The following is a 27,570-nucleotide window of genomic DNA, read 5'->3' on the forward strand; positions in this document are numbered from 1 at the left end:
TACTATCTTATGTTTTGCTTTTTTTGCAATATTAATAATAACAATTACAATGAAGTGCAGATATATTTATTTTTTAAAGTATATGGTTATATAGTTATTCAATGAATAATTCTTAAATAGAATTTTGATGCATTACATTTTATAATAAAAACTGTTATAATAAAGTACAAAGGTTATCAAGATGTCAGCTCCCATGAACAACAAAAACAAAACTTCAGTTTCAACAATAAATCACACCACCCAACAAAATGAGAAATTAGATGTATTTAAAAGTAATTTCATTGCATTATATTGTATATTTTGTAGATTACAAGTTTATTTTTAACGCTGAACCTGAATAGTTAGGCATATATGGCAACGTTTTTAAAGCTAGGCCAGGCCTTCAGTCTACTACTTAGACTTAGTCCGAGGTCGGCTACTTCCCGGATGTATCGATGCCAAACAATATTCTCTACTACTTCGAGGCCTAACTCTGTACTATAACGTGCAGAAGTATTCTACAATAAAGCGCATTACTAGTACTTCTGTAGTAATAATACTTCTGTAGTAATAATAATTAATATTAATTTCTGAGAGTGAGACAGAATTTATTTTATAGATGTGATGTTTATGAGTAGTGTGGCTGGTGCAGCTGTTGTGTTTGGGTTTGGATTAACTGTAGCAAGAGCTCGCAAGATGGACCCAGCAATGTTCAAAGTACTTTAAAATATACAATGTTTTTACTAACTAACATATAACTTTTTACATTTTTAGTGTTGATTGTTCAGCGGCCTGCATTTTGCGCTATAATAAATTAATTGTACATTATTATTATTATTAATTATAACTGTGTAATTTATCGGTATGATTGTTGTTTTATAACTAGCAACTTTTGATTGATCTTTTTTATGATATTCTAGAGTCGTTTGAAAGGGGAATCTGGAGAGACGCTTGAAAGTCCTAGTTCGCTTGGTCTACGTGCACTTGGTTGGGGGAGCTTGTTCGCATGCTCTGGCTTCGGCTTTATGATTTTTGGTGTTTGTAAAATACTTGGTGTTAAAAATGTAAGTTTATAGTATCATTTCTACCAATAAAGTGATTACTTTTGCCGTTCTTTAGTATGATTGTTGGTGTTTGTAAAAAACTTGGTGTTAAAAGCGTAAGTTTGTAGTATTACAATTTTTTTTAAAGTATTACAGAAAATAAAATTAAAAACAAACAATATATATTTACTATCCTGTTATAAAATGTTCCATTCTTTAGCAGTATCTATGTATCTCAGTACAAATACGAAAAACTATGTCATTAATATAACTGTTTTCTCTTTAAAGGTTGAAGAATTCAAACTAAAATTCCAATCTGTTGCGCCGCAAATAAAACGAAATCCTGATGACAGCACTAGTTTTGATGAAATAACAAAAGAAGTTCTTGATGAAAAAACATGATAGAAAAAAAATATTAGATGCACAAGACCACACAAAGTCATTGTCATCATCCATAAATAAAACTTATACAACTAATAAAACTTTCTAAATGTTTTGAAATATTGGCGTAGTCTAGGTTCTAGACCGAAATCAGAAAAAAGATGAATATTTTGGCACATATGGTGTTTCATACGTATAATACTTGAGCTCAGCTTTCAAACAAAAATCAAAACGCTGACTGGTGGACTAACATAAAAAAGACTACAGACTTGGAGCAAGTCTAATTATTGGTGATGTGAGTCGAGTATAAGAGTATTATAAATTGACAAAGCAATGGTCCATGATTTACAGACCTGTGATATATCTTCAGTTTGCAAGACAGCGAAAAACATGAGATTTTTTTTAGAAATAAAAATATGTGAAGATTAATATTTTATAAGATTAGTTATTTTATTGAGCAGTCATATTCCAACATATTTTCCATTATTATAATATAATATGTACAACAACCAAATCCCAGAACCAATATTGAAAAACATGTTATCTACATTGTCGAAGAATGAGGTGTGCACCTGTATTTAACCAGTGAATAGACACCCCTATTCAAGGGACAGTTTCTGTGAAATGAACAAAGGGAAATATATTTTAACACTAGCCAACCCCTTATTGAGGGGACACATTTTTGGGTCCCAAAGGTGTCCCTTTCCACTGTATTATTTCCTGAGAAAATGTATAATAAGCTAATTTAAAGGACAGTCTGATCATATTAAGTGTAGAGTTGGCAGCTAATGATTTTAAAGTGACAAATTACAATTACAATTCAAGGTACAGAACAAACTTTCAGGTTTTTCCCGGATACAAGCTATAATTTTCAATATTATATTAATAATATAAAGGTGTACCAATTGCCATGTTTTAAAACATGCCTGCTTTACTGTCCTGTTATTTTAAACATAACATTTCGAAGACAAAGCACATCCAAATTCTTAAATATTTATATACTATACCTCATTAATACTATCACTATAATTAATAATCAGTTGCATATAGGCTTTTATTTACGCATGCATGAGATAAATCTTTAAAAGTTTTCTAATATATAAAGTACATTCCATCTAGTTTGAAGGATAGCACCTAACTTAACATATCTTAATAACCAACACTATGAATCTAATCTATATAAAAATAAAACATTATTCATCTTATTAAAGACCAATTTGTTACCAGAAGAAAAGATCTTTGTTCTGTATTTAAATTTGAACGAAACAGTAACAATAACAATAGTTAGAAAAGAAAAACACCAATCTATTCATTGCACCTACATATTAAATCCGATTACTACAGTAAACATTGTTAATAATAATAATTAAAATAAATAAATAAATAGTATAAATTACCTCAACAATACATAAAGATACTGAATATATATAAACAGTCAACTATAAAAAAAAATTAAATAAAAAAAAGCTTAATAAATATGTACCGTAATAAAAAAAACTGGATGGGACAAAGTTCCATATTTTTTAGATGCCTTTGAATTTTGCGGTTAGAAAAATTCTGTATAAATTGATTTTGGTTTATTATGAATTACAAAGCCATTATGGCGGTCCCAATACATTTTGGTCAAATTTGAGTTGTACAAAAACAGAAATTACAAATTATATACTCTCTAGAATATGTAACCAGAAAATATTCCTGTATTTATATTCTATTTAATATTAAAATGCAATACAGCAGCAGGTGTGCCATACCACAGAAGTGCCATACTGCAGGCATGCCATACTGCAGGAGTGCCATACTGCAGGCATGCCATGTGCCATACTACAGGCATGCCATACTGGAGGAGTGCCATACTGCAGGTGTGCCATACGCCATACTACAGGCATGCCATACTGGAGGAGTGCCATACTGCAGGTGTGCCATACTGCAGGTGTGCCATACCACAGGAGTGCCATACTGCAGGCATGCCATACTGCAGGCATGCCATACTACAGCAGTGTCATACTACCACAGTACCATACTGCAGGCATGCCATACTACAGCAGTACCATACTACGGCAGTGTCATACTACAGCAGTGCCATACTACAGCAGTGCCATACTGCAGCAGTGCCACCATACAGGCATGCCATACTACAGCAGTGTCATACTACAGCAGTGTCATACTGCAGGCATGCCATACTACAGCAGTGTCATACTGCAGGCATGCCATACTACAGCAGTGTCATACTACAGCAGTGCCATACTACAGCAGTGTCATACTACAGCAGTGTCATACTACAGCAGTGTCATACTACAGCAGTGTCATACTACAGCAGTGTCATACTGCAGGCATGCCATACTACAGCAGTGTCATACTACAGCAGTGTCATACTACAGCAGTGTCATACTACAGCAGTGTCATACTGCAGGAGTGCCATACTGCAGGCATGCCATACTACAGGCATGCCATACTACAGCAGTGTCATACTACAGCAGTGCCATACTACAGCAGTGTCATACTACAGCCGTGCCACTCTACAGGCATGCCATAGCATCTTGTATTATCATTCTTGTCTCCTAATCAAACACCAATTAACTTACTACTGTAATTATAGTTGAAATAGAAAAAGTTTCTTATGTATTTATGTATGTGTAGTTACAATACCAATTTAAATTAAAATATAAAACGGATTATATCATAGGAAATTAAAAGTACTTCATATTTTTGTCCATATTAAAAAAAAACAACATATTACATTACATTAATATGCAAACTTTATTGCACTTGTAAATTTTGTGATATTAGAAAACCACAAACACGAATTAACTTTACTAATTCTAGCAGAAAAATCTGGTATACTTTAAAAAATAATCTTTACTCCAACTTTAAAAAATGGAGTTTTAAGCAAACCTTTGTTAAAATTGTTCAATATTTCTATATTTAACAGAAAAAATATTAATTGGTACACATACAAGTGTGGTATGTTAAAACTATGCTGATCGATCCTCAATTTTGCGAAACTCCGCAAATTATGTTACGTTTTTAGTGTCCATTAAACACATATGACAAACGTCAACTATAATAAGTCCACATAAATTGGCAGAATTTGAAAGATAAATATTGGTCCCTCAATCATCATAAATATCTGTTTAGGAAAGAGGTATCAGGAAATCTCGTTCCATCAGTCGTTCGATATATTCTTTAGGTGTTGCCCGCTGATCATCTTGCTTGCTGGTTGAATAAGCTTTCTTGGAAGTCATATTTTCTAACGGCTCATTCAATTGGCTAAAATCACAGATTGTATTGAAAAAAGGTAAAAGTTGGTCCAATGATTTGATCCGATACATACTAAGGAGTGGTCTTCCTGGAGTTCTTTTCAAAAATGATTTTTCCGGTTGAGTTCCTCCCTACAATGAAATTGAACAAAAATGGAAAGATTAATCAATCGGTACAAACAACAATGATCGCCGCAAACACTGGCTCACTGATCTACGCATGCGCACGGCTCGAATCTCACAATAATCTCGTAACTATACGAGATGAAATGTATATTTCAATCTTATAACAAAAAACAGCAATTCAAAAATATTTCAAAGTTTATTTCATCATTTGTAATCTTTTTGCAAATGCCATATCTTTTTCTTCATTTATTTCTTCGAAACAATCGGTCAAGGAGTTGCAACAGAAACAATGCGCCATAACACACTAGTGTTCGCAACCTCTATGTGTATTGAGAAGTTTAGATTATAAGATAAAAAAACAACATTGGTAGCGCCAATAATATAATTACCTTTCGACGATTATTCAACATATTAGAAACTCTAGTAATATGAGGGATGAAATCTTTCTTGGAAACTCCTTCTTTTGTTCCAATAAATGCCCACTTATAACTGTCGGAGAAAAAAAAATCAGTAAATTTCAAAATGATTGTGCCATTTTCATCCCAACTTTTTATGAAATTTAAAGTCCCCTGTTGAGCCTACAATACTTTAAGACAAAAAAAAAAATGTTCTGCAGGTTTAGAAATTGGTGTAGTGACTGAAGCTACCACAATGCTGATCAGTAAATAGAGGGCAGCGTTGTTATCATAAACTATTTAATAAGCTCATATGGTGATTTTCTATTTCTTTTTCTGCTATCACTTAAAAAAATTTCCCGTTCCAATTCTACATTTTCCCTTCTATGGTTCAGTTTTATTCAATACTACGTTTTTGCCGTAACTTTAATAGAGAGGTTAAAAAATCTGTTTCGCATGGCAACGAAATATTGAGGCGCGTCCAAAATATTATGACTGCGGTAAATTTGAGCGAAGCGCAGGTACGTGTTGCTTGGTGCTTGGCTGCCTAGGCCTAGCGTAACATCAAAGCGAGTGAGGACTTTAAAAACTGCTATTTATCAAAATTGACTTGGCATTTTAGTAAATTACTTTTGTAAATTACTTTCAATAAATCTATAATTATATTATAATCATGAATCATTCCTGATTCAAATGCAAAATGTGCAAAATAGATCAAAAACTATACTCGTTTTGTAGTTACGAATATGACTGGTGATATTCGTCAACACGATTACGCTTTACGAATATGAAATGGGGATCAGCTCAAAAGTTTCACAAATGTATGACGTATCCGTTTTCGTTATCGTATTCGTAAGGTTGCGAAACCTCCCTATTAACTTTATTCCTATGCATACAAGGGCATGTTTTTATATGATGTTCCGTAACAGGAACCATAAACTACTACTCTCTAGAAATGTTATAAACATAAATTTGTATCAATACTCATATTACTGTATCAGTATTGTGATAGTTCCTCTATCCAACAACTTACACTTGAAATTGCGGCAGCATTTCAGTTGGAAGTGACAGCGCCATGTCCAAGAACTTGCAGGCTGCCAAATAACACCCGAGCCATTCCCTTGTAATACGTACTTGGTTATTACCGAATATAGAAAACTCGCTTGCAACACGTCTCATAGTTGATGGCTTACCCTGCTCTTGTTGTACAGCTTTTAACTGTTCTTCCATATGTAAATACACTTGAACCTAAATAAAAAAAAAGAAAAGATCAACTTATTAAAAATAGTGAAATTCCTAATTAAGACTTTAAACTTTAGAGGATTAAGTTATAATTTCAATTTGTACAACATTTTCTACACTAGAGGTTGCTCTATAATTTCAATTGTTACAACCAACACCAAACACTAGAAGTTGCTATATAATTAAAATTGATACACAAGTTTCAACCAACACCAAACACTAGAGGTTGCTATATAATTACAAATGATACACAAGTTTCAACAAACATGAGACACTAGAGGTGGCTATATAATTTCAATGGTTACACAATTTGGAATAGAGGGATTTAGTTTGCTGTATTGATTACAGTATTGGCCATTTGCCAACTTTACTGAACTCTGACAAATTACCAGCAAAAAGAAGTTTTTTTTTTTGACAAGTTAAGGAAGCGGTTTAGAAAAAGAAACTAAAACATAAACATGGGAAAGTAAAAGAATATCTTAGCATTTGTAGTTAATTGTTCATACAGTCCTTTCCAAACATTTATAGTAAAACATAATATATAATGATTAATTCAATTAGCTATAACAACTTACAAGTTCTGACATCATTGTCGGCCAAAGCCCTGTGAGGTGATGTGGCGAAATTCTAAGCAGCAAAACTCTAAAACAAACGAACACCTGTTCGTGGACGACCGGCACATTGACCAATCGCAGGCACTCTGCAAGTCGTTCCTGAATGTCTGGTAGCAAACGTACATACTGGTCAGTCTCGCTACAGAAAAGTGTGAAACAGAGCCGTTTTAAAAGTTGCGCACGTTGGTCCATCTCTTGTTCACGACTCGTGAAAAGGTTTAAGGAGGTGTTCTGTATGGCAGCCACACGACCTAAAAAATAAGAATACGAAAATTCATAAACATAGAAAAAAAGATAATAATAATAAACCACCCCTTCCAAAAAAACAGGGTTCTGGAACAATGTTAAAATCCATTAAAGAACTTATTTTCATTAATTGTAAGCACTCGTTTTATTTTTAAATCTTGATTTCCTCTCACTCTAAGGTCGTGTTTTCGCAGCCAAAATTAACTTGAGAAAAATTAACTGATATTTATCTCATTCAAGATAATTAGATATCAATCAGATAATTATCTTATAAATGCGATAATTTTTAACCTTTGACCTGAAGGACAAATTGTTGTGATGTGACTGGGTCTCTGGTTGTTTGAAAATGACTGATCTGGCTCACTTTAATGGTTAAAAAAATTAATCGATAATTTTGTTTTGGTTGCGGAAACACAGCCTTTGAATAGTTTCTTATCTGTACCGTTATATTTTTTTGTTAGAATTACTTACAATGAGCGTTTTAGAGTTAATCTCTTAATAGCAAAAAGGTACTAAACAAACGCCAAGATAGGAACTTGTAACAGTCCTTTGATCTTATGTATGGCAGCGACAAATACCAACAGTACTGTACTATGTAAATTATTCTCTGTGGTACACGGTGTCTGTTAAGGGGTGTGGACTGATCGTGTTGCAGCAACAGATAAACCCTTTGATCTCCGGAGTTCAACATCTTGGTTATACTTACCCATTAAATCTCTAAATGTGGTCTTGTCATGTGTCATAAGATTGTCAACGATAGAGCGCCATCTAGATATGTAAAAGCAATCATGAATAAATATAACACTATCAATAGTCTGTCTTAAGCTCTGTCTACACTATCACACAAGTGTGATGTGCCCAAATAAGGTAGTGATATGCCCAAATATGGTAGAGATGACATCATGTCCATATATGGGTACATCACATTTTTTTGTCACATAACGTTTGATACGCTCCTGTCAGGAATTCTACTGTAAAGGATATAAATGAACACAATTTTATATTTACCCGTTGGCACAAACAGCATCCATTTGAAAGAAGGCTGGATCAAGCAACAATTCAAAAGCGTCTTTTTTCCAAGAACGCCTTGTGTATTGGTAACCGCTCAGACTCGCCACCAGATTGGTACAGGCACGGAAACTCGCAACATTCTGTGCACTAAAATACAAACATTAAGATACAAAGTTCGCAATCAGTTTACTCAAGTTCTAATTATTCATTTAAAATCCTTACAAATTTTATTTGTTATAGATGTTCCACATTTTCATTCTAATAGAAAAAAAAAATAGAACTCAACACACTGAGTTCTAGATTAACATATTATCAACTAGTTCAGCGTTCCACAAACTTTTTATTTCGCGGCCTAAATGACCAGTGACAAAACAAATAGTTTGAAGATTTATTTTTTTCCAAATTCTCAAGTCGTCTCACAAATGTTTCGCTGCCAAAATTTGTCATAGTTTGCGGAACGTCGATCTAGATTCCCATAATAATCTACATTTCAGTACATTGGGCCAAACTGATTATATCACGACTGAACATCATCTAGATCTTTACCTGTGATTTCTCAGATACGGTGTAACGTTATGCATGATGGATGTTAATAGAGGAAGCACTTTATCCTTCTCATCACTACCATATACTAGATCAAGTAACAGTGCAAGTAACTACAGGAAAAAGAAAAATTACAAAAACACTTTTAATATTACCAACCAAGAAGATCTGCCTGATATGTAGACATGGTTTTCTTTATTTATAAATAAACAAAAAACAAATTGACTTCTAGTCAACTATTTTTTGCATTATATTAGTTTTTTCTGGTAAACCATTTTTTTCCGATCCAATTTTTGATCAAAGTGAACAACTATTATGTGGCATTAAAATGGCATATTCAACAAAAACCTTAAAAAAAATGTTTACCACAATATATCCTTAAACAGCATACCAATTTTCGTTTATCAGATCTACAATACTTATTTCAGTTTAAACAGTGATTTTACTACAAAAATAAACAAAATTCATACTTCTGCTAATATTGTAAGAGCGTGTACACTGTACTGTGAATACAACTTGTTCTTAGCATTTACACTGGCTGTGTCTTTCAAGTTATCACCATCTTCGTCATCAGTCCCTAAGAAAAAAAGTTTTGCGTTTATTATCATAAAAAAATCAATTATTCAAGGGAATATTTATCTTATGTATTAATAGAAATTACATCAATGAATACATAATATTATTAAAAAGCTTTTAAATAATATTGTACAACTTAAAGTTCTGTCTATACTATCAAACTAGTTTGATAAAAAAAGTGTGATGTTTCCAAATATGGTAGTGATATGCCGAAATATTGTAGTGATATGACATCATCGTGTCCATATATGGGCACATCACATATTTTTTGTGACATAAAGTTTGAAAGTGTAGACAGAGCGTTATAAAAACAGCTTTTTCAATAAAACGTTCCTCTATAACAGTAGATGTGTTACAAAAACAATCATTTGTTGAAGGGCTCGCTGTCCTATTAAACTTAACTCTGTAAAATAGTCAACCCATGAAAATGTTCTCGCTATTATAATATAATATTTTTACTTACCATCGCCAATTACATTTTTCTGTGGCTCGAACTTGACAGAGACGTTCCTTCTGAGCCAGGTCGTAGGTTCGAGCGATGATCCAGCAATCAGGTTACAGGCTTCAATGAGTTTTTGCGTAATGTCCTGTAAATCACGGATGTCTTTTCTTTCCTCGAAAGGTGGAGCACGATGCACAAACTCATTTAGAATCCTAATTAACGAAACGAAAAAAGAAAATCACAATGAAACCCAGGCCTCTTTTGCGCAGCCAAACATTAACAGATAAATTAAAACTGCCGGTGGAAACCAGGTTTAATTTAACCAATTCCACCAAACTAAATTAACTGATAATTATCTATGAATATTTATTTGATAATTTTTGTTTTGTCTGAGGAAAAATACACATTTACATACACTAAGAATTGAAACATAAGTACAACAGTAGAACTCCTTCTTTCGGACACTATCTCAAGAAACAAATGCATACAGCAAGCACATATTCAGGGGACACCCCAATTAGACACTTTGTCGGGTCCTCCCTTTAATAGGGGTCTTAACAATATATATGGATGAGATACATATGATTTAGCAGCTTATTCTTTCGTATATTCATAGAGATATTAAAGATATTATTTTCCTCCATGAAAAAATAATTTTTTTGTTGAATATGTGATTTTATGTCACATAATAGTTATTCGCTTTGATTAAAAAATGGATCAAAAAAAAAAAATCATTTACCTTTAAAGCAAAAAATAGTCAAATTGGCTGCCAGCAAATGGTTTTTTTGGTTAAATTTAACCCTTTATATTGTCAATTTATAAGTGAAAACATTATTTTTTCGTTTTTTTTTCTACAAAAGTGATTAACTTTGTTAAAACTACTAAATGGCCTATTCAAAGTCTGATTTCATTATCTTAATTTTTCATGTTTTTGGGGGATATCTTTAATATAGTACTTACTTACTTTACAATTCTTTAGAAAAAATACACCATAATTTGTTCTTACCCAAACAGCATAAACTGGCCAGGAGGAGACAGGGTCAACTGTAGTCCATCTCTCAACAGAGACAACAATGAAGGCCAGGAATCTCTTATTCCAACGATACCAGAACGCTGCACATAGGCATACAGAAATTGGAGCATACTAACTTCTAAAGAGGGTTGGTTCTAAAATAAACAAAAAGAGGCATTAACCGTTTAATAGGAATACAAATACCACATTTATTAAATTAAACGTCCCGCTTTGAATAAACACATCCTTGCCCGCATAGAACATCGTTTGGAATAAACTCACATTGTAACTTTATTAAACTTCCTATTAAAAAATCTGGTTTTTTTTTCTTCAATTTTCATGTTTTTGGGAGACAATACATCTTTAATTAAAACAGAAAATAAAAATAGTAACTACTACTAACTACTTACCTTATTCTTAATGGTGAACGGAGGTACTTTTAAAACCTGTTTAATTGTTTGTATTAACGTGTCAGTTGGAAGTGCTCGGATAGCTGTAATGAGGTCAACTAACGTTAGCTGTTCATCACTTGCCTGAGGTAAGGCCTAAAAATAAATGAAAAATATATGTATATATATATATAAATCCAAAGGCATATTACTGAAAAAATGACAATACTGTGGTTATCAGTGGCTGGATCTCAACGGATACAAAATTAAATGATTGATCTTCATCACTTGCCTGGTGCAAGGCCTAAAATTAAATGAAATATATGTTCTGTGCCTGTTAAGTTTATAAATATATGTATGTAGAACTCCTAATAAAGAGGACACTTGAGGTGACCAAAAAAGCAGGGGCGGATTCAAGTGAAGATGGGACATCAAATTAAACTCTGCACTTCATTTCACCACTTTTAAGCCCTGGTCCCCCCACTCTACACTATTCTCAAAATCCTGAAGTGTCACCTTCATAGTAGGGTTGGCCGTAGTGTTAAAACACACATTGCCCCTCACTTAGAGAAAAGTATACCCTCAATAGGGATGTTCCTTAATAGGGTTGTCCAAAATGAGGAATATTACTGTATTTTTGTCTATTACTAGGTTTTGCCTTGTTTCTCAAATTTCTCCAGAAACCTAACAAAAATACATTTTGATGGTGATCACTCAATTAAAGCAAAAACCATTTCATCACGAATACCAACAATGACTATCGCAATGTCTTAAAAAGATGGTTATTTCAGAAGAGGACGAAGCTTTATAACAAAATAAGGGTATACCTTCTTGGTCACAATTTTTGCCTTGTTTCTCAAGTTGCTCCATACGACACCAATAGCTGCCAATAGGTTTGTACTATGATGTAATGCAATAGGACTTAGTAACTCCAAAATCTGTTGCCGAACAGCCTAAAACAAAAAACAAATTAACATGCTGTGTTTTATTGATTGAAGAAGCAGAGATTTGGTTTTGTCTGGCTCGAGAAGTCTAGGGTTAGGGTTTATTTATTTTATCTTTTTATAAGTGGAAACATTATTATTTTTGTGTTTTTTTCCCTATGGAAGTGCCTACTCAAAGTTTGATTTCATGTTTTTGGGGGACAATACATCTTTAAGGGTTGGTGAAAAAAATATAAAACAGTACTTTCATGTTTCAAGTGCGAGTACTGTTTTAAAAACCGATCGGTTGGAAATATTTTTTTTAGAAAAGTAAGCTTAAAGCTCTGTCTACAATATCAAACTTTATGTGACAAAAAATTCAATGTGCCCATATATGGACATGATGATGTCATATCACTACCATATTTGGGCATATCACTACCATATTTGGGCATATTACTACCATATTTGGGCACATCACACATTTTTTGCTGAACTAGTTTGATAGTGTAGACAGAGCTTTAGGCTAGGTGGATGACTTTCTCTACAAACAATTACAGCCATACCCACACTACTGTATAGAATGCATGCCTTAGAACAGATTATTATTACCACAACCATCATCAGTCGACCCAAATCGAAAGCTCCATTTTACCTTAGGTGAGCCAATACTCCAGTCAGGCAACTCTGTAGGTTTACTGACGTTCTCTCGTAGTCTCTCACACTGCTGGACCACATTCCACAGCGTAGCGATACTTGTTACGATTCGTGGCAGCATAACCAGTAGGCCTTTCCTGGCTTCGTGTTTAGGGTTGTGTGCTTGGGCTGGCTGGCTAGAGTTACCCTGAAAATATTACAGAATTATTGATCAGTGTACTGTAGGGTTCGATTGAAATGCGGTTCACAATGCCTTGGAAGTAACTTTAAGAAAAACTATTTAGAGCAGCGAATATTGACATCTGGGAATATAAAATTAAAACTTGCTTATCCCTTCTAATTTAGACACAATGCCTTGTAAAGTAACTATTTAAAGAAGCGAAAATCTGGGAATATACAATTTAAATGTTATCTATCCCTTTTAATTCATTTATTTATTTACTGCCAAATAAGTTCAATCTGTAATTGGTTATCCGCCTCAAGCGGATAAGCATTTGTTATTGTAGTGTTACTTTTTTTTATTATTCTTCTTTCTTTCTCAGATTTTGTGCACGCTCTTTCTCTGCAACGTGTTAACATAACATGTTGTAACTTTGTTAACATTTAGACATTTAACTGAAGTTGTACTGCGAAGCTTTTGGACGCTGTCAGAGCCACGTAGCGTAAGTTACGCGCGAATTTCTGAAATTCTTAAATTGATCATAACTTCGAAACAAATAAATATTTTTTAACGAAATTTTCAGCCACGGTTGCTTCACATCAATTGTAAACTGTTTTATTGCTACCGAATTTTGTAACATTAGAAAGTGCGCGCGTAAACGGCGTTTGAAATTTTAAAATGCTTCAAATCATTTTCTGATTAAATTAGCGCACGTTTCAGGTCATTTTAAGCGTTTAAAAAATTCCCACCAGATGCGCACATTTTCACGCGCGCACGGCGCAGGGAACGCGTATGAGCCTTTATTTTGCATAGATTGTGTTTTTCAAACTTCAGTTAACAATTTTGCCTTATTTTATTCAATATTCAACTTTAAATGGCGTTCCACGAGCACGTTAAACATGACTGGTTGCGCACGTAAAACGTTACAAAATTGTGAAAATGTTGCAAAATATGTCTACTTTTAAAAATGAAACAGTTTATCAGAATTAACGGTTACCCCCATTTTTTATTTTATCTTCTTGCAGTGTATGAATCGTAGGTCTGATTTATTATAGTGTTGAATGCTAAAACGTGTTTGATGGCTACATTATTTGCATATTAAATATAATTTTTGAAATTTTGATCATCAAACAAACACTAACATTTTCAAAGAGCAAAACAATAAACATAACGTTTATCTTTTTTCCTTACATGTTAATATATAAAACTTGAAAGTATGCACTTTCGTAATATGTCACTGTTTAAAATTTGTGAAGATTTCATCATAGTTAAAATTATGATTTAGTTTGATATGTAATAATCAACTTGCATCAAGGGGGTTCACGACATACCGAATGAACGAGTAATCTTTCTTTGGATTTTCTTCGGCAGGTGCTCATATGGCTCGATGTGTAGTGCAACCGACTTTGGTATCAGAGGTACCGGGATAGAGTCCCGTCACGGGAAAACAAAGATTTATTTGGTAATTAAACTGAAAGAGCAGTTTAAATTTTGAATGAGCTAATTTTTGGAAAAGTCATGATTGAAAAGTACTTGAATGCGCAAGATACGTTTTGTTGCGGGCGGATAACCAAACTCGTCCTCAAGTGACGAGTTTAAGTTCTAGTTCAACTTTGTATTTAAAATTTAAAGTCATTAATATAGAAATAATAGTACTGTATATGACCAAATATAATAAAAATAATATTTTTAATTTATATAGCGCCGTTCCAACGATCATTGCTCATGGCGCTGTGGACTTAGATTTTACACTCAACTACATGCTTCTCCCTTCAGGGTATGTCATGTCAGTGCTGGCAATTCTAACGCATATTCATCTGTTCATGACAGTGGATGTGTGAGCTAGTACACCGGGGTAACCCCCCTACTCGTCTCAACAATTAGGAGTTGGGATTATACTTGCATTAACAATTTCATTATACAAAGTCTTAGGATGACTTTAGTCTGAATCAGGGGGTGGGATTATACTTGAGTTAGAGTATAAGTATAATCAGTCTTATCAAGGCAATCTAACAACAGGATGCTGAACTCTGCTAGATCATTGGTTTATGTATGGCATGCAGCACAATCAGTTCCACGCCTCTAAACATAAACCGGGGCATTATGTACTTGGTACTGTAACCGCATCTAGTATGAATTTGTTGCAGCCAGACATAAGATAAAAGGACTATTACAAGTTCCTATATTGGCAAGGCAAGCTCAGCACCGTGTTATTAGATTGCCTTGGTCTTATAAATATTTATAAAAACCTTGGTTTTGTCTCTTGAAAAAGCACCAAATATGGAAGAGAAAATCTGAGTATTTGAGCTGTTTTCAGCTTCTGTTGAGCTGCCGGTAGTATGTCTACTTGTCATCGTGGACAGGCTAGCAGTAGAATCTAGAAGGCTGTAGTGGCACATGGTAGTGAGTCCTTCCAACACAGTGATTACGTGGTCTGGTGGCACGTTACTTAACTCTTTAACAGTGCTGGAATTAATACAAAATTATTCTGTTAGAAATTAGTGAGTCAGCACAAAATATAGTATTAGTAGTAGTATAGTATTTATATATACTGGGACTGGCACAATTCATAGCATCCGATTGGTTAATCGCTGGTCTATAGTTTTTGCCATGCCCTTTGATAGACCAGCTAAACTGCACATGTCTGTTTCCTCTATCTTCTTCAATACAATCAATGTGATAATTGCGTGTAGCCCTAACCTAGCCTACAAATACGATGGTTAACTTGTGTATAGTCTCCAGATCACCTTGGGCAATATTTTAACTATGCCCCTCAGCCCAGTAAATATTTGTAAACTGTTATGTTCACAGATTCTATTTCAAAAGTTAATAAACACAAATAGATTATTATTAACACTTACTTTTTCTTGTCATCTGAAATTTCATAGAGTGTTGCTAGAAGCTCCAAATTACGACACAGTTGAGTGGCCATCGGAACTGTTATCTTTGGTAGACCTTTATCCAAATATGGCAGAGCATCTGTAACCATGGTAATCCAATGACGATGCATATGGCAGATGTGTTGCTGCCTCAAGGCAAACAGTATGGCAGTGAGCAGCATTCCTTGGCAGCACAACCTCTCTGAGCGCAGGAAGGATAATGAGGAACCTCCTTGTCTCTGCACCCTTATACGTTGGTCCCACTCACTGGATCTGATGGGTGTTAGCGACTCGGTGTCATCTTTCAACGTGAACAGCTGATCCTCAAGAATAATAATAACCAGAATGAGACGGAGGAGTTGTGACTGGAACGCTTGAGCACCTCCTTGGCTGTCGCGATTGTTTAACTCTTTTATCAGCTGCGAGTCTCTCCAGGCATCTGTTTTCTTGTACTGTTTGCGACTGTTAAAGACCGATGCTAACAACCCGTAAGAAACCGCCTTCTGCACTTTGCATCGCTGTAAGAGATCGCTGATGAAAGTTGCGAACCCGCGTCCATTCACTTTCACCACCTCAACTAACTCATTCAGAATGCGTCGCAGGATATCCATACTGGCTATCTGAACGTCTCGATTTCCTGTAACATCAAAGTCAGTGGCTTTTGAATCTTTGGGATAGTAACTACGTATGAAGTATACACAAACAGAAAGTACGATGTCAAGGTACGTACTGCTTCGGAAGGAAGAAATAGAGTCTTGAGGAATTTCAGAAAAGAAATCTCGTCCCAATATGCTGGCCTTGTGTCTTGCCAGAAGATGCTGCAGTCGTATCAATTGTGTCGTGTTAGCGCTACTCAAACTCGTGGATGACATTGCACAGACAAACGGACGTGGATTAGTGGTTAGCACGGATTTGAGAAGCGACAGAACGTATAGAGATCGCTGCGCATCAAACACTTGAACATAGAGTAAAATATGATGTTGCAATGTATTAAGAGTAGACTGATTGGCACTCTGGATAGCTGTAAGTTTCCCTTTCTTTGGACTCCAATCCTTCTTTGGTGAATCTGGGTCTCCATCAGTCTCCATTCCAGACAGTACTCCTTCAAGATCATCAATAAATGTATCGTCAGAAAATACTGCCTCCAACGAAGGCGTTACTTTTGCTCTTCCAGATTTACTAAATTTTGGTGTTCCTTGTTTGTTACCCCTTCCCGAATATATTTTACTGTTCTCATCGTCACTACCTGAACTATCATCTAGCTGTAGTACAACCTGGTCTATAATGGCCTCTAAAACATCTTGGACAATTTCTTCGATGGATTCAGTGGCATCTTCATTGAAGACGTATGATTGCTCAGCTTCCATTAGGTTTGAAATGCTACCGATACCAGTCACGCTAAGATCACTGGTAGAAAAACTTAAGTTCCTATCAAAATCGCTATTGAAGCTTTCGGGTGTGGAGCTTCGTTTGTCTAATGATCCTCGTTTAGCGGAGGGCGTGACAGGGTCGCTTTCAGAATCGCTGAAAGAAGCATGGCTCATAGGATTTACCGTGAGTTTCAAAGGTTTTGTCAAAGTCTCTGAAGGAATTTGATAATGCAGTTCTGGGTTAACTCTGGTAACACACTGGAATTCATCTCCGATAGTGGTACATGCGAATATTGGGTCACCACGTTCTGGTGGTAGAAAAACTGGCTTCTTCCCGTCTTTTGTTACATGATATGTTACCTCTCCGTTTACACCACTAATGCTACAGATCTTGGCTTCAATGTCCTCAGCTTTTTCCTCCGACTTTGCTGGTCTTCCTTTCTTTTGGGAATGGGATAACAGGAATTGGGCAGAAACTCTTGACGTTTTGGGGTCAAGTAGAATTAGCAGAACAGGTTCCAACAGACGGGCGATATCTCCACGTTCAATTGCGTGAGCAAGCCAGGTTTGTGTCACGGATCGTATAACACTGTCTGGATGTTGTAGACTATCTAGCATCACTAATAAAGATCTGTGAAAGCATTAAAACGATTTTGTAATTAGATGATCTTCCAACAAAGAAGACAAAATAAAAACAGAAATAAAAAATTATAGATACGGTACCGTATACATACTTCTAAAAACTAAAGTAAGGGTAATTATAGAGGGCGCTATTTAAGCATAGATGTTAATCTAATAGGTTATGGCAATAGTTTTCTTGTGATAAGGCTATGGTCCAGGGGTTAGGGTTCAATTCTTTACTTTTACTTAACAATTTTTTAGAGGGTTAGGTTTTTAGGATACAGTACCATATCTTAAGCCATGGCGATAAAATGAATTATACCAACATTGGCATTAAATAGAGAGAAAGCTAAGTATTTAATACAATAAGTCTCTACTCACCTATCAAATGTTTTGACACCGCTTGCTGGGCTGGAGGTCAAAATCTGCGGCCGTATCAAATGCCAGAGCAATGAAAAGCGATTATGGGCTTCTAAAGATATTATCTGAAATAATAAGATATTATTATTAATATTATTATTTAAAAGTTATTCTAAAATCAATTATGATGGACAAAATAGAAAATGATAAACAGTAATAAGCAAACTAAAGCTCTGTCTACACTATCAAACTAGTTTGACAAAAAAGTTTGATATGCCCAAATACGGTAGTGATATGACATCATCCATGTCATCCATTGGGCACATCACATTTTGTTGTCACACAAAGTTTGATAGTATAGACAAGGCTTAATACTTACCCTGTTTGAATGCACCAGAGAATGACCGATGACATCTTCACATAGATATACGTCAGGTGTTGAATTATGCAAATGATGTAGTAACTCCGCACTCTTATGATGAAGTTCAGGTGTCTTGGAACTCATGTGTCCCCACAAATTCACTGAAACTCTCTATGTACACAACATAAGAAAAGAAGAAAATGAAATAAGGATATTAAAACTAATCATAAAACATCATTAGTATATATTTATTCTATTTATACAGTCTCGAATCCACTGAAACTTTGTTGAGGAATCAAGTGAGCACATGTCAATGCACACAATGAATTAAAACATGTTTAACGTAACTAGTTCCAAGTAGAAGAGAAAGGACTTTGACTCAGGTATAAGTAAGCTTATTTACCACTTGGCTACTTCACTATCAATATACCATAAAACCTTGTAAAGAAGCTCATGAGCTGCTTTTTTAGCACTCTTGGGTGGACTTCTTTTCGAAATGAGCTTCTTTTCGAAAAGAGGCCCTTTCAAAGTTTTACGGTATAACTTACAAATATGCATTGTCTACCTGAAAAAAGCTGGACTCATAGCTCAAACATTCAAGATGGCTGACCGCTATCGCAGGAATTAATACAACTGAGACGGTTTCACTTTGACTTCCGGGAATTGTTGGTGGAGTTGGGAGAACCAGTTTATTACTCGTCCCGGATGTGACGGATCGTGTTAGGCCGATGAGTTCGAGGAGTGTTCCCACTGCTGTGGTTTGATGGTCCACATTTGTGACAAAGCAAGCAGTTGTGATGAGGGTTTGTAGCCAATCTGGTAGATGATCTAAGGCTCCTGAAATCATAAGACTTGTTATTTCTAAAGTGTATTAAAGCCTTGTCTACACTATCAACAGTGTATTAAAGCCTTGTCTACACTATCAAAAGTGTATTAAAGCCTTGTCTACACTATCAAATATGTATTAAAGCCTTGTCTAACACTATCAAAAGTGTATTAAAGCCTTGTCTACACTATCAAAAGTGTATTAAAGCCTTGTCTACACTATCAAATATGTATTAAAGCCTTGTCTAACACTATCAAAAGTGTATTAAAGCCTTGTCTACACTATTAAAAGTGTATTAAATCCTTGTCAAACTTTATGTGACAACAAAATATGTGCCCATATGGACATGGTGATGTCATACCATACCATATCACTACCATATTTGGGCACATATTTTTGTCAAAATAGTTTGATAGTGTAGACAGAGCTTTAGACTGGTCACTCGCAAACTAGAGATTATATGCTGAAAACAGACACGCATCTAAGAGCAAATAACTCATCAGTTAGGATAGAGGGAGTAGACAAATGAGTGGCAACCATGGCACTAGGTCAGGATTGAACCATGGACCTTGTCATGTGAAGGCAAGCACCATCAAGCTAGATCTCCAACAAAATGTTATATGAGATGTATATATTATTTTATCATTCCAGATTTGTAAATTTTGTACCTTATACGAATGAATCTCTCAAAGGATCAATAAAGACATTTTAATTGAACAATATTTTCATCTTACTTAGGTTCATTCTCAACATTCTAAACATTTATTCTATTTCAACTGATAAAGTAAAAGAAAGTAAAGTAAGTTTGTTCAAAAATAAAAATTTAGTCAGGATCATGTCAAGAAGTACAACAGTACTTGTCACGAGATGACCCTTTTAAACAAACAAAAAAACAAATTTAACCATTCAATTTATTTATTATTATAAAAATAAAAATATTAGCACTTTTGCTACAATAAATCCCGGTTTAAAAATGTTTTAATGAAATATTGGTTATATACCTATGATTACTGAGTGACAGAAGCATAGCACAGAAAATCAATATTTTAACTGCTACTGTAACAACTGATATTTGTCAGTTATTGATTTTATATTTCAATTTAAAATACTATAATCAAAAATTGAAAACAGCTCAGTAAAAGAAACTCATTCCTTTTCTATAAATTGACAAATATTGATATAGAATGGCGGACATTTGCCAAAGCACAGTAAAATCAAAGGTTGCCCTTTGTTTAAAAAAAATGCATGTAACCAAAATAAAAACATCCAGTAATTAGATAATGAAATTTTACACCAAAGAAAAGGCATGTACTGTAGTTTATAATTTTCTTACCTTTTGATAAATCAAAATCAATATCTGATGTGATTTCAACAAGAAAAAAAATGTTAAAAAAAGATGAAACAAAGATTTTCATAGGAGGTAACATTACTTGAGTAGAGGAGGAGTGTTGTCTGGTGTGTATGATATTAGTGTGAGAGTGTTCACTAACCTTTTCCTCTTGGTGTACACAGAGTCGATGCAATTGTGGAGTCATTACAGTACATAGGAAAGCATGTGTATTCTACCAATAGATGACATGCTATAGAGAAAGCCTGATGGATCTTATTTGCCCTATCGCAGTCTACTGATACTTCACCTATAGAATAAACAATATACAGTATAACATTAACAAATTGCATTGAAATATTTTCTGAGATCTTAGTGGGTTAAAGACTACATGCAAAGTCATAGTTCATTATAGGTTTGAACAGCAGTTACTAATTATCTAAATAAGTTCCATTTTTTGGTTGTTGACTTTCTACTAAAACCACACTCTTAGTTGGACTCACAGATGTCTGACTTGATGCTTGCAACCTGCCTTTTTAGTAGTTTTACAGAGATACAGTGTATAAGCAATAAGATTGGTTCAAACCATATTTCATTATTGAATGTTGAACTTACTTAAATATTTTTGAGTTGATTGATCAGACATTAGATTCGCATCTACTTTTCGGCTGCTATCATCTCTGACGACAAGTCCAATGAGGTAACGTTCTTCCTCCTCTTTTTTCTTCTTTTCTTCACTTATTCTTTCTTCCATCTCCAACTTCATTATCATAGCTTGTCTGCTTTCTTCTATTTCTCTTTCCCTTCTTTCTCGTTCCTGATCAATTTTGGAGTTTTGCCTCTTCAACCGAGGGCTAAGCGCTCTCTCTTTGATACTATCAGCTTTTTTCTTAAGACTGTTTTTCTTTTGTACTTTGTCGGGAGACGTAGGTTTCTTGCGATTTCCTACATCAGATTTATCTTCTTTCTTTTCATAAATTTCTCTTCTTTTTTCAAATTGTTCAACCATTCTACTTTCTTTGAACTCAGGTCTAGTCTCTGCATTTTGTTGTCGGACCATTTCCTTTTTCTTTGACTTCACTTTATTTTCACCGAAGTAGCTACGAGATACTCTTAGCTTTTCCATAAACGTGGATAATTCTGAATTCGGTAGAACCCTAGATCCAACAAACTTTGCGAAAAATGATTGAAAACATTGTACGCATGCCTGCATGAGGAACACTGGTGGGGTTTTCTCCTCTGAAAAGCTGGCGTCCGATGACAAACTAAGCTGGGACAGTCCACGAGAAGATCGCACATCTGGCTGTACAGTAGAATCGGAGCTAGTATCACTCGTAAAAGAAGATGAATGACTTTTTCTCCGACTTCTGTCTCCGTCATTTTGATCATCCGACACAAGTCGATCTAGCGATTTCACAGATGACGGTAATCCTGGAAGTTGCCGACTAGGAACCTCACCATTCATTTGATGTAAGGGTCGATCTTTCTCGATTTTATCAGTTACCTGATCGTCAGATATTCGCAGGTCATCTTCGGTAAGAGGTGAAGTGACCATTGATGGCTGGACCTTTGTTAGTAGTTTAGTGCACAGCTGCAAGCTGTTCTTTAACTCCTCAGGGCTTAAATAATCGCAATAGTTAGTCATCGACATGGTTACTTTACACAATAACTGTGGCAAATGCTCTGTCGGAATTTCAACGTAAGTCTCCTATAATAAAACAAATATTTAAAATTATGATATTTACATTTAAAAGAAAGTTTATATGAATAAATTAAAGAAAAACAAGTTTTTTAATAAATGCAATATTCCACTTGTGTATATCTTGGCCCATGTTGAGGTTTTAATAGGGTACCATTTTGAAAACAGTTAACCTTGGTTTGTGTTATCACACCCTTTAATATCTTATTGACACAAGTGGATACAATCTGCTAGTAGACAGTTATTTTTACCTGAAACCGGGTTGGTACAGTATAAGGCTAAAAAAGGGTTACATGTACATTATGTTGGCGTAGCAGGCCTATAAATATAAGGTTGGTACTGTATAGGTAGATATTTTTTTATTATTAAAAAAAAAGAAGAAAAAACTCAACCATGTAATCAGCTTTTATTTTAGTAGTTTTAAGTATGTTAATTTGGGAAAATGTTTTTATTTTGTTTACTCTCTATTCTATTTATTTCCTTTAAAGTAGTAGAGTAGTTCGTATTTATAGGGTCTGTCGGGTTACGCCACCAACATGAGGTTTTTTTTTATCATAATCCTCAAGACAATATGAAAATAATTGTTTTCATTTCTGTGTCAATCAATATTAGAATCTGCTTACCAGAGAAACAATGTCAAGCAGAAATTCCACAAGCATACATAATTCTGATATTGTCACCTTAGAATCGTCGTCAATTCCACCAGTATTCTCGGTTAAAACTTTTTGCTGGCAGCAAACGTCATACATTTTAGCTATATATTCCCACATGAAATATGGTTCAAATGTTCCAAATAATAAGTTAGCAGTTTTAATTAATTCTTGCGGACGAACACCTTCAGAAAATACTATATTACCCATTCTCGTTGCGTGTATTAACGGTGTTCCCGCGCCCTGTTGGACCGCTATTACGTGACAGCGGTTGTACAGTGCACGAAAGACTTCCAGATAAATTTCGTCGATGATGGGAGTTGTCACTTCTGGTTTATCCAACAAACTGATTAAAATACGGTACGGACGCAGTAAGCCTAGTTTACGCCGACTTGGAGAATCTTCTGCAAGCGTGTTGGCGTCTGGGTCAGCGTGCAGACAGTTTTTCAATGCTTGAATGAGCAATTCTTTTGAATGCTTTTCAAAAAACTCTGAAGATGGGTCTTCATCGGTGCTAACGGTGCTATCTGACCGTAGCACCTGCTGAACCGGTTTCTTACCGCCGACCGTACCATTCATACTGTTACCAAGAAACCATGCGTAAAGTCTACGATTTAATGACATGTCTCGTCGTAGTAGCACGTTTAATGAAGACGTCATCATCATAACAATTTCACTTTGCTTTATTGTGGTCAGGCTAAGTGGGAAGCAGAGAAGTAACAGGTCTAATGCACTTCGTTGAACCAGTACAACAGCATCTTCTAAGGACTCGCTAATTGCTTGAACCTAAATAAAAAAATAAAAATAAATGGAATTTTATTAATTTATACTATTAATTTATTTTTTTTTTTTTCAACATACAGTACAGCACAATCTACAATTTTGTTACTATTAAAAAAAAATAAAAACTATGATAGTGACACAGAATCTTTTAAAAAATAAACAAATTATAGATTCAATACCTAGGAATTTCCCAAAGATGATTGAATACAAGACATATGCATACATCAGTGCTCACCATTTTAACTGAATTATGTCCCATTATATAAGGCTGTTCTTGAAATGAGATTTTGCGGTCCACTTGGGAGAGAGCAAATGAAATCGCTTGTAAACGAATTCCAGGACTTATTAGCACACAGTCCCAGAGTGCCGAGTAGAACGACGCTTTATCCATTCCGGAGCAAAGCTGCTCCAACAGCTTCTGTGTTCTGTGAAGACAAATGTGGTTCAATTGCAAGTTGAAATCATAATAGTTTTTAAATTGTATAGTTGATGTTCATATAAAGATTGCGGTACACCATGTATAGTTTTGAAAAGTTCTTGACGCTTTGATCAATATCTTTTTTAATCGTTTTAACAGTATAATTATTAAAATTGGCTTATCAACCGTATTTTAACATTGGCCTATAACATTTCTGCACTTTTATGTATTTGTCTTAATTATGGCAAGCAAAATGAATTTCCATTTTAATTGGCCCAATAACATTTTTCCAATCTTGAATATAATTCAATCACCCTCAGGAGTGAGAATGATTGTTGATAAGAAATAGATTGTTGAATTATGTTGAGAACTGAAAACATTAATTACAGAACTAAAAGGAAAAGGAAGATGGATGGATGATTGATACAAAACAGTGGTTGATTAGTCATTTTTAAAAAGCTTATTTTGTGTTAATTTCAGTCCTGGTACCAACATTGTAGGCTGAGCTACATACCAATTTTCTTATTATTATTAACAAGCTTAAAAGTTAATTTGAAGCCCTGAAAAAAAATAATAAAGCCAAAATGAAAAAAAAAGAGATTTTTTTTTAATATTTTGAGTCTGTAAGGCTTGGCCAACATCACAACTTTTTTTTTTACATCTACTACAGCCAAAATGAACAAAGACTACTACTGTACTATCAAATACTGTAGACTTTGTATAAAAAAGAACTTTTATAATATTTTCATTATACAATGTTTAAATTCATCTTTTATTACACATATTTATCCATGTTCAAATTTATTTTTGCTATTGTCAACAGTTAGCAGCAGTTCTTGAGTACATAGCAAATTAACATTTAAAGAAAATATATTTACTTTGATACATTAAGTATGTACTATAAAGAAATAGTAAATAAAAGGCCAAGATTTGTGTCTAGGAATAGAACAATGAAAGAAAATGTTGTTTTAAAGAAAATATGGAGCATGTTATTGTTTATAATAAATAAAAGCCATTAAAAAAGATATTTTTTCACCAAAGATTTATGTTCAAACTTTAATAACACACTTTTTTATTTATTCAACTTCTCACTAAGATGTGAGTTTATAATAAATAAAAGCCATTAAAAAAGATATTTTTTCACCAAAGATTTATGTTCAAACTTTAATAACACACTTTTTATTTATTCAACTTCTCACTAAGATGTGAATTAGTGAAGGATGGGACCAACAGGTGGTATACTGTACACCTCTAAAACGGTCCAGTCCCAATTGCACAGTGGCTGTGTGTGACAACTCGTATCAAAAGATGTACTAGGTTCTTTAAAGTGCACATGAGCTAGATGTGTACACTGGATTTGTTCACTCACACATGAATATAAAGAGAATTATTAGGAACCCAATCCACATACAAACCTTTCATAATATTCTGAACCTTCTTCTAGGCCTGGTAGGATGCCTTGCAGAAGCCCTGTAAGAGCTGGTTTCAGGTGCTCACCTAGCGGTAAATAATACTCCTCATAGAGGCTTAGCAAAACCGGTTTGACCGACATAGCTGCGTTGCCGAGTAGAGGAAATATACCAGAACTGTAGATAAACATGTCCTGACATAGTGTCTGCTGAGGTATAATCTTGAAGATTAATTCGTATGTCTCTAAAGCTTTGAGATGAACGCCACTTGGAAGCGCCGGATGGGTGCATTGTGCAAGCCGCTTGCCGATTGTCAAACGCTTCGGGATTACACGGAAACGAGAGTTGTTTGACTGTAGAGCCTGTAGGGTGAACAATAAACAATTATTATGTCAATGACAAATAACATATTGGTGATAAGAATGTTACTTGTTAGTAAGTTAGGGAGTACAGTAATGGGATTGGGATAGTTGACTGTTTAAGCATGATTCCACTAGGACATAATACAAGGACGTAAACGCAACGCAAGCGTGTTGACCAATGACAAGCAACAGTTTGAATAATTCTTCGCTTGTGATTGGTCAACTAACTTATATTGTGTTACATCCTTGTGTTGTGTCTCTAGTGGAAACCAAGTATTACAAAGCGTTCGTCACAAAATAAAATGTACATTATACGTACAGTACAGTATGCTTGAGTTGTGATGGCAAATAAAGTATTTTAAATTTTGAGACCTAATTAACTAACTTTTTAATATTTTATTAATTATGATTTTTATAACAAATTTATTAATTTATTATAATTACAATTATTTTTTTTTATACCACCATCGATATTGAATATTTTTACTCAAATTGATATCTGAACAATAAAGTTCATGACATTTCAATTATCTAAAGGTGTTTAGAAAATTGTATAACATTGTGACCTGATTTATAATATGCATTCTTTTTATGCAAGCTGGATCTGAATTTTCACAATAGAATTCAAATTTGGCAAGATTATTTAACAGATTAATACAGTAGTACAGTAATAGTAATCTACAGTACACCAAGGGACACAACGTCATAAAAACACACAAGGGCTTCTCATTTTCACAGAAAAATCAAACATTTTTTTTTTTTATGCCTTGTCTACATTATCAAATTTTATGTGACAAAAAAATGTGATGTGCCTATATATGGACATGATGATGTCATATAACTACCATGTTTGGCCATACTGTACCACTACCATATTTGAGAACATCATACTTTTTTTGTCAAACTAGTTTAATAGTGTAAACAGAGCTTAAGAAGTGAACCGTACTGAAGAATCATAACTATTAGTTCAAAACTACTGTATCTCAAAATATGAAAGTGCATAAAATTAAAGGAGAGATCAGAAAATATGCAAATTTATTAAAAAACTAAATTGGCCTACTGGCTGTGGGGGTGCAGAGTAAAGCCTGTTGGAAGGCTATTTAAATTTTAGAATAGAAATACAGGTTACAGTTACAGTACTGTAGGTGATTACCATCTTTAGTCCATACCAGCATAACTTATAAATTAGCTTACCCTATTTAACTTTCCAAGAGCTGAGATAAGATCAGCCCACTCGCTGGAATACTCAAAGCCTTTGAGAGCTTTCTCAACCGCAGATGAATAAGTCTTGTACTTGGAGTCTTGCAATAACTCTGCTTCGTCTAAATTCATTTTGTCAGTTATGTGCCGAGTCAGGTGTGAAGTTACAATTTGCCAACATCGCTAGAGTACTATCAGTTCATAAAAGTTTGATTAAAAACCTAAACAGAAATAAAACAATTAAAAAGTGAAGTTTGTAAACATTTCTGCTCTTACATTATCAAGCTTCATGTGAAAAATGTGATGTGT

The 27,570-nt window shown here is 34.4% G+C and overlaps 3 protein-coding genes across 3 annotated transcripts in view; 2 read left to right on the forward strand and 1 right to left on the reverse strand.

The window, feature by feature from the left end:
• Positions 1-27,570, forward strand: part of LOC144848525 (ubiquitin-conjugating enzyme E2 J1-like) — a 331,913-nt gene that overhangs the window by 153,528 nt on the left and 150,815 nt on the right. The window lies entirely within an intron of this gene.
• Positions 184-1,832, forward strand: LOC144848555 (transmembrane protein 242-like). The gene is made up of 4 exons (XM_078705362.1): positions 184-272; positions 599-696; positions 900-1,043; positions 1,311-1,832. The coding sequence occupies exons 1-4, from the start codon at positions 194-196 to the stop codon at positions 1,422-1,424; spliced, it is 435 nt and encodes a 144-aa protein (XP_078561488.1). The 5' UTR covers positions 184-193; the 3' UTR covers positions 1,425-1,832.
• Positions 1,917-27,429, reverse strand: LOC144848455 (protein DOP1A-like). Its single transcript, XM_078705188.1, has 24 exons — positions 27,256-27,429; positions 25,706-26,061; positions 24,108-24,297; positions 23,063-23,875; positions 21,356-22,448; positions 20,904-21,050; positions 19,153-19,424; positions 18,606-18,758; positions 18,248-18,351; positions 15,858-17,876; positions 15,246-15,462; positions 12,835-13,023; positions 12,084-12,209; positions 11,278-11,412; positions 10,862-11,022; positions 9,877-10,067; positions 9,308-9,414; positions 8,841-8,950; positions 8,292-8,441; positions 7,990-8,051; positions 6,999-7,288; positions 6,215-6,429; positions 5,176-5,275; positions 1,917-4,792 (listed from the first exon to the last, which is right to left on the reverse strand). The coding sequence occupies exons 1-24, from the start codon at positions 27,391-27,393 to the stop codon at positions 4,535-4,537; spliced, it is 7,596 nt and encodes a 2,531-aa protein (XP_078561314.1). The 5' UTR covers positions 27,394-27,429; the 3' UTR covers positions 1,917-4,534.

This window comes from Antedon bifida, chromosome 7, assembly GCF_963402885.1.
Source record: "Antedon bifida chromosome 7, ecAntBifi1.1, whole genome shotgun sequence".
NCBI classification, from domain to species: Eukaryota; Metazoa; Echinodermata; class Crinoidea; order Comatulida; family Antedonidae; genus Antedon; species Antedon bifida.